The sequence below is a fragment of the Chanos chanos genome, chromosome 2 (genome assembly GCF_902362185.1).
Source record: "Chanos chanos chromosome 2, fChaCha1.1, whole genome shotgun sequence".
Lineage (NCBI taxonomy): Eukaryota > Metazoa > Chordata > Actinopteri > Gonorynchiformes > Chanidae > Chanos > Chanos chanos.
In genome coordinates this window covers 25,316,239-25,329,802 of record NC_044496.1, presented here as the reverse complement: position 1 = coordinate 25,329,802, position 13,564 = coordinate 25,316,239, and the positions used below count along the sequence as shown (strand labels likewise).

The window sequence follows — 13,564 nt, the reverse complement described above, 5'->3', positions numbered from 1 at the left end:
AGGCAACGGACAAGGGTCATTAAGACACAACATAAAATGATGGACAGATTTAGCTACCAGGCACAGTCCATTTAGAGTGGTGAAAGCACCTGATTGTGCAACCTGTTGACACTAAAACCAGAGAAATTAATGCTGCAATATTCCTGAAACAAAACAGAAGTAAAAGACAAATCGGCTTGATCTAGAACTCCAGATTTGCATGTGTCTATGAATATATGTATCACTAGGAAACATCCAACCATTCTTAAGGCAACTCATGTTACCTTTTTTTTAATGTCTTTTATTCTTCAGCATGAAAGTGGTAAAACATTTTTTTTTATATATATATATATTTTTTTTTATTCATATTTATTTATTAAATTAATTAATTAATTTGTGTGTAGCCTTTATCTCTTTAAATCTCTGGTTCTGCCTCACTGAACATGTCAATGCCCAGAAGTTTCATAGAAAGCTGGACAGCTACAATAATCCAAAGGCTGGCCATTGTTTTCTTTTGCCACTACTACTCATTTCTCTGGTGAGTTGTGTCCTTCATAGCATTAAGGTCTTCCATCTCAGAACACAGGATCATGTCCTGTCTCCTGGCCTTCTGTTTTTGGGTCAAAGGGAGGTTATCATCCGGACAACACAGCTTAAGCCAGCGCTACAAAGAGAGACAAAAGAAATTGAATGATAGTAAACAAAAGACTAACCACTAAAAATCAGATATATTTGTGAGGAGTTGGAGGAAACCACTAAAACACTACTGTTGTATCTAGAAAATGTCACCCATCTCTGCTGTAGAACCAAAATCACATGACTTCTTTCGCAACACAAATTGCTTTTTTCTAGTATGGAATAAAACCATCCACTTTACCTCTCTGCTGACTTTCATTCATAATAATCTTTATTCATACCACAGAATTTGTATACCAGTAAAAATACTTAAAAAAAATAAAATTTAGTAAAAAGTAAAACTTAAATGACTAAATAAGTGTATATTTCAAGAGGCTCAGTGCAATCCTCAGCATGCCTTAATCAGCCAGCAACTCTCCTCACTCCTGTTCCAACTTCTCTTGCCAGTAGCAGCATGCTTAGATCATCTGTGTTAGGATTACTGCCTTGAATTTTGTGATCCAGACTGATCACAAAATTCAAGGTTGTCACTGCTGAATTTTCAAGAATATAAATTAACAGTAGTGTCTTTGTGTTGAAGCCTTCGGCCAGTCCATCCCTACCTGTCTGAAGCTGCCTGTGCCAGTCCACAACTGAATGAGCGCCCAGCCTGGCACTAGCAGGATGGAAGAGAGGGCCAAAATCCAGCCCAGAACATACACCCAGTCTGGGTACACATACCAGCGATTAAACGTCAAAGGCTGGTACTCCACCAAAGAACAGATGAACGTTCCCTGAGGAGGAGGAGTGTCGAATGCTTAATAGCCTTATTTAACACAAGTTAAATGTTTCAAATATAGTAGCTCTGAAGTGATAATTTGTGACATTCTATAATAAGGCAATGTACTATAATACTTATTCAGTGAAATCACTCAAGTGCTCTATATAAAGGTATTTTAGATTGTAATGTACTGCCACCTTGTGGTTAAAAAAGGAGTTGTTCGATGTTTGTGAACCACAGGACAGCTAAAAGCTAGACAGACAGTTCTGATTTCTGGATTCACTCTTGTCACTCAAGACCACCATTGAAAGAGATTCAATCAGTCATCAGAAACATTCAGGATGTTTTGATGAAAAATAAAACAATATTACCAGTGAAATATTGTAAACCATCCCATTGTGAAAGACTGGAAGAAAAATAAAGAAGGATGTTTGTTTTATCTGTTTGATTTCCATATGAGGACAGAGACACACCAGAGAGACTAGAGGTGTGAGGTATTTCCAACACAGTCTGAAGATGATGTTAGGGTACATCCCAGTCATATCCTCAATTATTTCACACAGACGCTCAGCCCCTGATGATGGACAGATCAGTGAATGATATTAGCATGAAATGAATGTGGACAGGAGGCTTCTGGAAGATTATGGTATTCGTCGTAAAAGATTACAAAATACAATAAAAATGTCCTGGTGAGAATTAAAAACAAAAATAAAATATGGCCTCAGGAATCAGGGACTAATACTTTCAAAATGTTTCAGCCTGAATAAACAGAGAGTGTATCAAGTCTTAAGAGCCTGCAGAACATTAGTCCATTTGAAGGTACTGAAGATTTTTGCATATGTGTGTGCTTGCTGGATTGTCCCTGAGGTTTGTGTGTGACCCACCAAAGATCCAGCCAATGGCGAGAGACTCGAAAACAGAGAGGAAGAGGACGCAGGTGCCATTGCAGGCGTAGTAGTCAAGTAGCTGAAATATATACATTCCTCCCTGGAGACCACAGAGCACAGTTCATCATCTAATTCTCCTTTAATCTGTAACAAAGGATTTAAAGTCCAAAACACCAACAATGTCTCTAGCATTTAAACATTTTTCTCTTTATTTCCCTCTCCAACGTCTCTAGCATTTAAACATTTTTCTCTTTATTTCCCTCTCCAACGTCTCTAGCATTTAAACATTTTTCTCTTTATTTCCCTCTCCAACGTCTCTAGCATTTAAACATTTTTCTCTTTATATTGTTGCTCCCTTCCTGCTTTTCCTCACCTCTGTAATCATCACAAACTGACTGAAGAAGCATGTGAGGCAGAAGAAGAGGAGGAAGAGCTCCTTGCGTCTTGCCCTGCGCAGTACTGAAGGAAACAGATCGGCCACTGATGTCACGACTACTTCCATGGCAACAAACTGAAACAGAGACAGTATAATTCCACAGTATAATTGTGGTTGATTGGTAGGGGATGAGACAAGTGACTCCTCCAACACATCAGTCCGTGCTCTGTCATCTATCTATCTATCTATCTATGCCTCTCTCTCTCTCTCTCTCTCTCTCTCTCTCTATATATATATATATATATATATATATATATATATATATATAGGTGACTGCATGTGCTTGTCCTCACCTGTGTGTCCAAACCAAGCAGAATAAGCATGATGAAGAAGCAGACAGACCATAACTGAGGGAGTGGCATCATTGCTATTGCCTGAGGGTAAGCAATGAATGCCAGTCCAGGACCTGAGACAGAGATGGACGGGTGTGCTTCATGTAACTTACACTATATCCATTATACATTGTGCCTTATTCCTAGTCTTACTATGGTGAAGAGGTTGTACCTGATTCTGCCACTTCATCTATAGGGGCATCATACTGATGAGCCATGAATCCCAGCACTGAGAACACAGCAAACCCAGCCACCATACTGGTGCAACTGTTCAGCAGGCAAAGCAACAAGCAATCCCTGTCAAAACACAAACATAGAGAAAAATTTTATATTCAGATTCTGAGAGGTCAGAAGAAATATTCATCTGAATGAACAGTTTTGATGTGGCTGATAATTGCACTTTGCATGCTTAAAGTCACAAGGCTTCCTTTACATTTAACATAGCTTGTTAAAAGACGTTAGGCTCTAAAACATGGCAGCCATTGGTTGGTTGGTTGATTGATTGACTGATTGATTGATTGATTGATTGATTGATTGATTGATTGATTTGTAGTTCTTGTTGGTATTGAAAATAAGAGAGGCTCAAGTAAACCTGTGGTTATATGTAGAGTCACCAATCCCTTTACAGCTGTCATGGTTTGCAGCAACTCACCTGTAGCAGTTGTTCTTGTATTTGTTGTAACTGCCCAGTACAGTTAGTGACCCCACACAAATACTGTAGGAGAAGAAGATCTGAGATCCTGCCTCCAGCCACACCTGCTCTGACAACACAGTGACATCACAACACAACCCAAAACCACAACATAGACAGAGTGCAAGAGGTGGACATTCTACACTAATCATATTCTAATCATATCAGTTAGTATTGCTGCTGACACATGGTTTTCCCTATGCATGCAGGCAGTGGTTAAAATAATACACACTGCAAATGGTGCATACTCAATGTGTGTTTTGATTTTAAATAAGATTATTCTAACTTGCAAATGTGTTAAGTAATATGCTCAAATTTATCGAAGATGTAATCAAAGGCCAAAATCTCTGATGAGTTTAGCTTCTAGGAATTTTTCATTGTCTCTGTTCGGAGACTAGAACTTGGGAAACAAAGAATGTGGGTGGCCATGAGAACATAATGTCTTGCAAAATAACCAGATCAAACTGGTTTTTAGTTGTCCTTGGGGTCAAGAGTATATGGCAAGAAGGATATAAAAGCCCTCAGAAAAGAGTCTACAAAGCTCATTGAACTGCCATTGTTCTCTGTCTTCTCAACTGCTGTTGTATTACTTGCAAGGGCAATAAAGTAACAGAAGTGAACATCTCTGACTCTGCCTTTAATTTCAAAAAAAAAAATAGCAACCACACTCAGCAGTTGAAAGGAGATGCCTATGCAGGATATGCGTATGGGCTTAAAAGGAGAAACTATCATCAGGAGACAAACAGTACAAGAGCACCTCAATAAGAGAATACTGGTATTTTTGTGTTATGCTTCCAGTGTAAGGGAAGGAAAATTGAAAAGCACTAGATGAAAATAAAAGGTTATGTTTAGGTGCATTTTTTATTTGTATGACCAAGAGAGTACTCAACATTATTTTTTCCTCATTATCCTCTGTTTATCACATGAAAACTGTCCATATGTTATACATTCAAAATCAAAATATCTTTGCGTATCCTATAACTTGGCTGTGCATCCTAGAAATGGCTGCATTCCTAAAAGTGCATGACACTGAACACATTGGCCCTGCACCAGACCACCCTTAGACCAACAGCCTTGCTGAGCGGTTTGACTGAACCATGATATAGATTCTGGAGGCATCTAAAATTAAGGACACAGTTTATTACCATCTCAGCAGTTTCCTACTCAGCTACAGTAACATGCCACATGTGACAGCCAAGGTGTCACCTGCTGCCTCCCTGAAATGAACTGCATACCAGCTTTGTTCTGCTGAAGCCAACAAAGTTAAATGGTACAGTACAATGTCAACAGAACGAGTAGATTAAGTGACCAAAGCTGCTTGCCAAATGCAGAGTCCTCAGCTAAGCAGAATGTGTTTTGGAATGCAACTACGGCAAGAGATCTATGTGGGTCCCATCCACCTGTGTTATACAAAACGGTCTGGTAACACACACGGTCTTGACAGCAGAACATACTATCTAGACGAGACATGCTGACCAGCAGTTGCAGGGAGCTACAGCACTGCCCTAATCACCAACAGCCACTGATCCAGATGCAGAGCTGAGGAATGTGACTCACTCTGGATGCTGCTGAGTTCACTCCTGCCTCAGCAGTGGAAGAGTCATTAGCATAGCCTACTCACATGCGTACATGTCTGTCAGTGTCACTTAGCAGAAATGTGGCTGCTGAGAGTCAGGGTGACTGCCTGTGTCCATCAAGAAACAAGCAGCCTCCACAATGCGTGACCTTATAATTAAAGACTTACTCACCACAGTGGGCAGAACAACCATCATGGATATAATCAGGACTTAAGGTAGTCCAACCTAATTCTCAAGGTTATTGTTTGTGTTGTGCTGTAAAGCTTTGTAAAGCTGAGAATGACCAGAACTGTTTGTTGTGTGCTATCTGACATTTCAAATATCATAAGCATCCAGAGGCCTAAAATGAGATGAAAAGACTCATTTAAAAGAAACTGGTATGTGATGTGGTGGAAATATTTCATGTAAGGAGATGAAAGGTGTGGAGACATTATATATTTGGCTGAATGGAAATTTACATGTACCACTGTGCCGTTGTTAGTCTTAGAGCATTGTATGTACTTTGCTTTGCCATTTACAATTACACAGTACATAAACAAAACAACTGAAAAATCTCTGTGTCTATTTCACATACTTAGATAAGGTGTTATAACACTAACCAATGAAAGGATACTCTTACATCCCATACATACATAAGCATGTCTTCAAGGTGGTAGACAAATTCACCCACCTGTGCAGCACTTTGTCAAGAGAATACAGTGGAGGAGGGCAACAAAAATGGTACAAGAACTGTCTGAGGTCAACGCTGAAGTTATAGAACACTGACATAAAAAGGTGGCAGTAAGTTGCTGAAGATCACAAGTTTGGCACCCACTGACTCATAGTGGGTCTCAAGGCTTTGAGGCTTGCAAGAGAAACCACTATGCATACATAACTACTAGGCTGGGCAACCAGGTACAACATGAAAGATGTTTCCAGAGAGTTTTCAGCTGAAGATTTTTCTCTGTTTCATTTCAAGGTCTTAACCACCACTATAGGGCTCATTTAGCAACAGTGATTAATTCACTTTAAATTATTATTTGCATGCTAGAGAATTTGTGAAATTCATCATTTCAGTCCAAGTGTAACGGTAGCCAGCAAGTAGAGTGCTGCGCAGTGAGTATGCCTCATAACACCTTAAGAGACGTACTAGCAACTAACGCCAGTGCCCAAGGGTTTTAGCCTCCTTGCTAGCACGCCCGCCTCCCATCCTGAGGATTGCCGGTTCAAGTCCAGTAGTATACACAACACAGAGCGGGTTACACAAACATATATAAATATGTACATATACGACCTATATATATGTACAGTATATATATATGTGTGTGTGTGTGTATGTATATATATCTGTTGGAGCACAGTTCGTCATTCTCTTTGATACTGGGATACCTGTGGGTCAGCGAGACGGGATGGTTCTGGGTACAGGTAATACATGACTCCTTCCCAAGCTCCTGGCAGAGTCAGCCCACGAATCAGCAACACCAGCAGCATAACATAAGGGAAGGTAGCTGTAAAATATACCACCTGTGCACAGAAAGAAGAACATATGATAATACTTCAATTGATGTACTTCTGAGCCCAGTGTTAAAAATTGTCTCTTATATTTTATTGCTCAGCATTTTATAAACCATGAAATTTGGGATCCCTTTAATGTATAACAACCATTTTGGGGCAAACAGAACAGAACACCATATACAAATTGCACACACACACACACACACACACACACACACACACACACACACACACACGTGTGTTAGAATGCACAACGTACCTATTTGTAGACTTAGCTCAACATATATTGATTTAAAACTGACTAAGTGATTTGGTAAGTGATTTGGTAAGTGATTTGGGTTGGATTTTCCATGTGCTCCAGCTATAATATGCTTCCCAGAGCCAACCACCACAATGGCAAGCATATGGCAATGAATCACCAGGAGGTGCAACATGGAGACAAGACCATGCTGGTATCTCACTACCAATGTTGAAACATTGTTACCAGGAATCAAACCTGGCTCTCTGTTCTGGTGTGCTGAAATTTTTTTTTACCGCTGCTTCATTGTAAAGACTGCTATTAGTGTGATATACAAATTTTTTCTTTCGGTCTCTCCTGCTAAGCATAATTCTTTCATTGGACATCTCAGAATGCAATGCATGGTCCAGTATTTAGCCAGTCACTAACACTGTTTTCCACAATGCATTGTACACAGTGAAATTAATAACATAGTCATTTACTTTAACATTTAATTTGTTACAGCTTAGGTGTTAGCTGTGATAGAGAGTGTGAGCTATAACAGAATCTCCTACTGTTTGATATTAATGAAAATTAGCAAACCAGGGAGTATATGCGCCGAAGAGAAGAGAGATCTTCAGAGCAACTGGCCGTGTATAAACAGTTTGATAATCAGTAAGTAAATAAATATGAATCATCACACACATACACACACACACACCTTGCCTGTTGACTTTACTCCTTTCCAAACACAGAAGTAACAGATGACCCACATTGCAATGAGACACAGGAGGATTTCCCATCGAATGCTGCCCATCTGCTCAATGCCTCCTGAGATAGACAGAACTCTCCTCCTGGGATACAATGAATAAATGAGATATGTAAGATGATCTAAGATCACATGATTGTGACTGACCATTAACTGAACTTCACACCCTATATAGTCAATTAACTCAAGGTTCTGTTGCAGTTTTACAGTGTATTAAAGCAGACTTACTCCCAGAACTCAGTGGTGGCAGATGTTGAGTTGATTTGTCTTGTCCAGTTGTAGGTCAGGTTTTTTGTAGCAAAGCTTACACACTCATCTAAATAAATAAAAAACAATATGTATTACTTCATATATTAATTCAGCATCATTCAGTACTACTGGTATCAAACCCAGAGCGCTGCCATTCTATAATTCGCAAAGTAGTGGCCACCCTAGAAAACTAGATTAGGTTTGCCTGGCTTAATCATGAGTTAAAAAGTACAATGTTTTAAAATGAGTAGTTTATCAGCTCATGGTCTCATAGATGAGTGGTAGCTGACTGCAAGATTGTGGAACATAGCTAATTTAGAGGGATCATGAAACTACAGAACATTTTGGAGACTGATTACATACAGTTACAGAGCATTGGAGTGTTTTAAGAAGAACCAACTCATGTTTTGGAAGCCTGCTGACGCTGTGTCTTCCAGGTGTTACCATCTGATATTAACAGTAGTTTGATTCTCTGTACTGCTCTATCTGCTTGTCACATCAGATCTATAGAGTACCTGTGTTCCAAGTGTTGTCACAGCTGGCCCAAGGCAGTTGGGAGCTGAATGAGAAGACAAGGTAGAAAAGTGCCCATGACAGAATAATGATGTAGCACATGCAGCTGTACAGCAGGATCAGCTGACCAGCATATCCAATCCCTGACAGCAAAAAATAAGTGATACAATTACTAATGTAGAGAAAGGGTATAGAATCAGACACATCTGAGTTCATAATCTTTATAAACTCGCAATGTATTGAATATGAATATATTTCATACAATATTATTCATATTTATAGTATGTGTTAAAATAAAATCATACAAATTTTTAATCTAATCTAATAGTTCATCTAGTCCTAGTCCTGATAACTAAAACTGTTCATTGCGTAATGTAAAACTTAATGTTGCTATTGCCTGGTTAACGCATTGCTGCTGATTATTCCATGTTAAAAGTAGCAGGAACCTTTCGTTATGAGTAACAAAGTGAATAACAGCATCAGCACATAACACATACTGACACACAGTCTATTTTGTACATTTCAAGGGTAATTTTTGACAGTTTAATTTTTGATCAACCTTTTGACAGGTGATAAACAACAAACCAGGTATCTTAATTCTAAGGAATCTTGCACTACAGAAGATAAAGTTATACATCCCTGATGAACAGCCCAAAAGCAGGTTTCTTTTAGGTGACTTTACTTGTGACCAAGACCTTTAGTGATGGATTAGGACAGTGGTCTGCAATTGCTGGTATGTAGACAAAACTGGGCCATGGCTTTTTTTTTTTGGTCTCTCAAATGCCTCCTAGGGACTTTGTAGTAATGGGTGAACTATGTTTTTGGGCTGACCATTCATTGTTCCTTCTTAATTATGGTAGCTAAATGCACCATTTTCCCACAGTTTGAGACAGAAACGGTAAGCCTAAAGGCAGTGGCGTCACCAGGATATCATAGCGTATGCTACATCGCAATTTTGCAACTCCTAACTTGATGCATTCAAAACTGTCAAAACACAGTCACCGGAGCTGGGGAGCCGGAGCCTTCAAAGCACCAGCGGGACAGGAATGTATTTTCAGCGTCTAGGGTAGCCTACTTTAGATGGAATTACAAAGAAATTCTGCTTTACAATCAGGTACTCTCCGTTGGTCATTCAACCCCTCCCTTGTCATAACAAAACCAAACCAGATTCAGATTAATTAGATTACATTTTCTAATCACTGACACTACTGAGGACACAGTAAAGACTTTGAAGGGCGGAGCTCGCGCTTGTGCTTTACAGAGAATGAACATGTTTTTCTGCTTGCTCTCATCCGGGCTTATATGGATCAACTAAAGAAAGGCAGGTTACCCCCCCCCCCCCCCCCCATCTCTACTTGCACAAATCAACGAGACCATACATTAGAAGTGAGCTAGGTTACCACAGCAATAGTTAACTTTTCTCTCCGTTTATTTGGCTTAACATGGACAGTGTTGATTAACATAGATATTCTGAGAGCAAATGCCCCCCCTCCTCCCCCCCGTCCCCACTTGCACTGTCCCTGAACTGAGTATAGAGGTGTGCCTCTGGCAGTATAACATTGTGTTTTTTTCTCCCTTCAACAGTGATTTATGCAATTATACTTTCATTCACTTACACTCTTTCTGTATTTAAGCCATCCATTATGCTGCCAATACAAGGCTTTGTTTAATTTGGTTAACAGCTCAGCCCGTGTCAGATATATTTGAGATGTCTAAAAATAAAGTACATGAAAGCCCTTAAAATCATAATTAAAAGTTGCTTTGAATGATGGATGGGTCTTCAAACATATCAAAAATTTAGCAAACAAATTGCTTTGCCAAACAAATGCTTAGTTTGAAGGTTGCATCAGAAATAATATTTTTTGATAACAGCCACCATTTTGTTGCAAATGAGACATGCTAGTTTTACATAATAAATTAAAGAATTAATGCATAATTACCTCTCTGCTTAGTCTTGAAAATATGATTTTCACTATTGATCTTTCATTCTGACAACACTTCCTCTCCTGCTAAAACGCAAATGCTGTGGTCATTCTGTTCCTTTCTTAAATATTTTGGTTAGCCATGTAAATAGTGGCTTTTGTAGGCATACTTGCTCTGTGAGATAAATTGTGGAGTCTCATATTTACAAATCATCCATCGTACAGGCTTGTAGACCTTTGTCTAGCTGTTTCATACTGGTTACTGTACAAGTCTGTTTTTTTTTTCAGACCGGTCTGAAAGCTATTGTGAGCTACAACAAATTAAACATTTTATATGAGACCTACCAATTGGGATTCTGAGGTTTTACCCAACTACCTGGGAGCACTCTGAAAGAGACATACCAGAGACTAAGAGAGCTCAGGTGTACATCCACACCAGGGCTCAGATTTATTGAGAAAGCAGTCTTACTGCAGGCATGCCTGTCTGGGTAAAGAGTACAACTATGCCAATTTGGGTCAGAACCTGAAAATTTACCTTCAGACAACCTGTGTGGCACAGTATCCTCCCCATATGTGACCAGGTCAAACCCCACAGACAAGGTACGGCTTTTCCTGGTCTATTTGCTTTGTCTATTCGCCTCTAATGGTGGACTTCAGACCAGGAAAAGCCCTACACACGCTGTAACCCATGTCAAGATGTTTGTAGGGGATGAAAACCGGGGCCAAAGGTGACTGAGCAGAACTATTCTTGTCCTAGTTTGGCTCATCCATAAATCAGCATCACTTTATTGCTCTAATCTAGAACTGCACTGTCCAGTAAGAACCAAGTTCAAAACTGCAGCTGTTTTTGAACCACTAGCAAACCTGTGATCTGCCTCAGGGGACTTAACAACTGTAGGAAAATCTGGCAACAACACTGCTGAGAGTATTGGTTGGGTACACTTTACCTCCTGATACAGGTAAAGACAGGGACAAGTGGCTCCCTTTCTCGTTTGTTACCTGAACAGTAGCTGAAGAATCAAACAACATTCTGTCTTATTTGGTACAAATGAATGATTGACTCAAACGACAGCATAGGCACAGGAAAACTTGAGAAAGGAAACAGTGTATGCAAGGCATTTTAAGCTAACACCATATTAGAGGTGTCTATTGTTACTCCAAATATTTGGTAACAAACTTCAAGCTATCTCTGAGTGAGTGTGAGAGTATGTGCATGCGTGTGTGTACGTCTGTGAGAGTGTGTGGTGTGTGTGCTCACGTGCACAGGGATGTGTAAAAGCTCGAGAAGTGCAAAAGAATTCCACTGAAGTATTTCATGGAATTTCGTCTGCTGAACAGTTGGTGATTACACCAGTATGATGCTTGGCATGGACCAAAACCAATATCAAAGGCAATTTCACTGTGTTGTCACACTAGGTTATTACATCATTCATTCAAAAGTAACTAGATTATCATGTAAAAAGTTACTATGTTATGAACTTTGCACTTTCATTGCATTGTCATCATATGATTAAATTTCATCTCATTTTATTATATTCTATTTTATGTAACGTGGCTGCTGTTAGTCACTCCTTAACTCCCAGCACATTCCTCGGTACTACTGTTCAAGAGAATTTACTTTTACTCAACAACTGATTATACATTAAACCTAAGATATTCTGAATTAGTCATCAGGAAAATTGATATGACTTCTGCTCTGTGGGTCCCTTGTTAATGTTTTGTCTTTTAAGAGAATGGAAAAGAACTGAATTTAGTCAAAGTCTGAGTCTTTGCATTTCCCTTACTACATAAATCAAAATACATAAGAAAAACAGACATACTAAAAGTGGAAAGCGGGATGACCAGTTTTACAGGGAAGAGGAGCCTATAACAATGGTCCCCTTAATGCTTTGGAATGATGCATCATGGTTCTTAACACATATGCTTTAATTGATAAAAAGGAGCATCAAGAGTAATTCTAAAAAAGAAGAACAAGACAAGTTCTGATGTTCACCTTCAGCCAATGGACAGATCTTCTGCCAGCATGTGATGCCACCCTCTTGGGTGTACTGTCCCATAGAAGTCTCCAGCAGAAACAAGGGCACACCACACGTCACCGCAAACACAAGGTAAGGCATGAGAAATGCACCTGAAAACAGTTTGTGGCATCAGCCACCCCAGACCCCAAAAATGCTATGAACAACAACATACAGTAGTGATTGGATCCACTTACAGCTCATTTCTAATCTCAGCAAAATTATCAAAATCCCATAATAAACCAAATGGCACCTGCCACCTCAATCCCCAGGACTGCTCAACAACATGTGTAGTGCTGATAGGACAATAAGCATATTACGATAACATTAATTTCTGATTACAGCTAAATTTGTTTGATGTGCACTAAACTACCCGCACTGTAAAAGTTTAGTTTTGTCTTTGTTGAACAGCATTCTGTTAGTGTAACTTAAAAAATGACCTGATTGCAACATTGAATTGCGTTATTTTAATATGGAGGATCTTTTAGGGTTACCCATAGTGAGTTTTTTTTCAGCAAAGGACACAACAGTGTAGTGAATTCTCGGTAGCATTTGAACATAATTAGTGTATCACTGTGCTCTTACCTCCACCATTCTTGTAGCAGAGGTAGGGGAATCTCCATACATTACCCAGACCCACCACATTTCCTGCCACGGCCAAGAGGAACTCCACTTTACTGCCCCATTGTCCTCTCTCCTCAATTTTCTCCTCCAATTTTGTCTCATTCTTTACATGTCTCATCTGTGCCATCTCTTTCTTCTATACAAGCTCCTGCTGTTCTCTTCTTCTTCTACGCTGCCTTTTAGTACTTGCTCTGTAACACAGTCACCTTTTCAATGTGACCCAGCATTCCTCTTTTCGTTCCTTTCATTCAAATTTATCTGACGTCTGCTGGCATCATCCCAATAGCTGTTTTAATATTGGAGTGATATTCTGTTGCATCTATTGTACTATTGCATAATACAATCAGTTCTCCTCTTAAGATAATAAAGTGAAAAATGTTTGCCTTTGAAGGCAACTTACTCAGAATCAGCTGAAATATATGGAAATGACTAGAGCTACTCATTGACGCAAACTGTCACTTCC

At 39.4% G+C, this 13,564-nt stretch overlaps 1 protein-coding gene across 1 annotated transcript; it reads right to left on the bottom strand.

The window, feature by feature from the left end:
* Window positions 1-502: 502 nt before the first annotated feature.
* LOC115804689 (sodium- and chloride-dependent GABA transporter 2-like) lies at window positions 503-13,201 on the bottom strand. The gene is made up of 14 exons (XM_030765196.1): window positions 13,063-13,201; window positions 12,456-12,590; window positions 8,543-8,683; window positions 8,007-8,094; window positions 7,731-7,863; window positions 6,667-6,801; window positions 3,683-3,786; window positions 3,203-3,327; window positions 2,992-3,104; window positions 2,636-2,773; window positions 2,260-2,362; window positions 1,849-1,949; window positions 1,218-1,388; window positions 503-643 (listed from the first exon to the last, which is right to left on the bottom strand). Exons 2-14 carry the CDS (start codon window positions 12,577-12,579, stop codon window positions 503-505), a joined length of 1,617 nt encoding a protein of 538 aa, XP_030621056.1. The 5' UTR covers window positions 12,580-12,590; window positions 13,063-13,201.
* Window positions 13,202-13,564: the final 363 nt, after the last annotated feature.

Coding starts and splice junctions, on each gene's coding strand:
- LOC115804689 (XM_030765196.1), bottom strand. CDS start 12,579: ATGCCTTACCTTGTGTTTGCGGTGACGTGTGGTGTGCCCTTGTTTCTG. Junction 2,363..2,635: donor AGTTTGTGATGATTACAGAG/GTGAGGAAAAGC, acceptor TGTGGTCTCCAG/GGAGGAATGTATATATTTCA. Junction 1,389..1,848: donor TCACACCTCTAGTCTCTCTG/GTGTGTCTCTGT, acceptor CCTCCTCCTCAG/GGAACGTTCATCTGTTCTTT.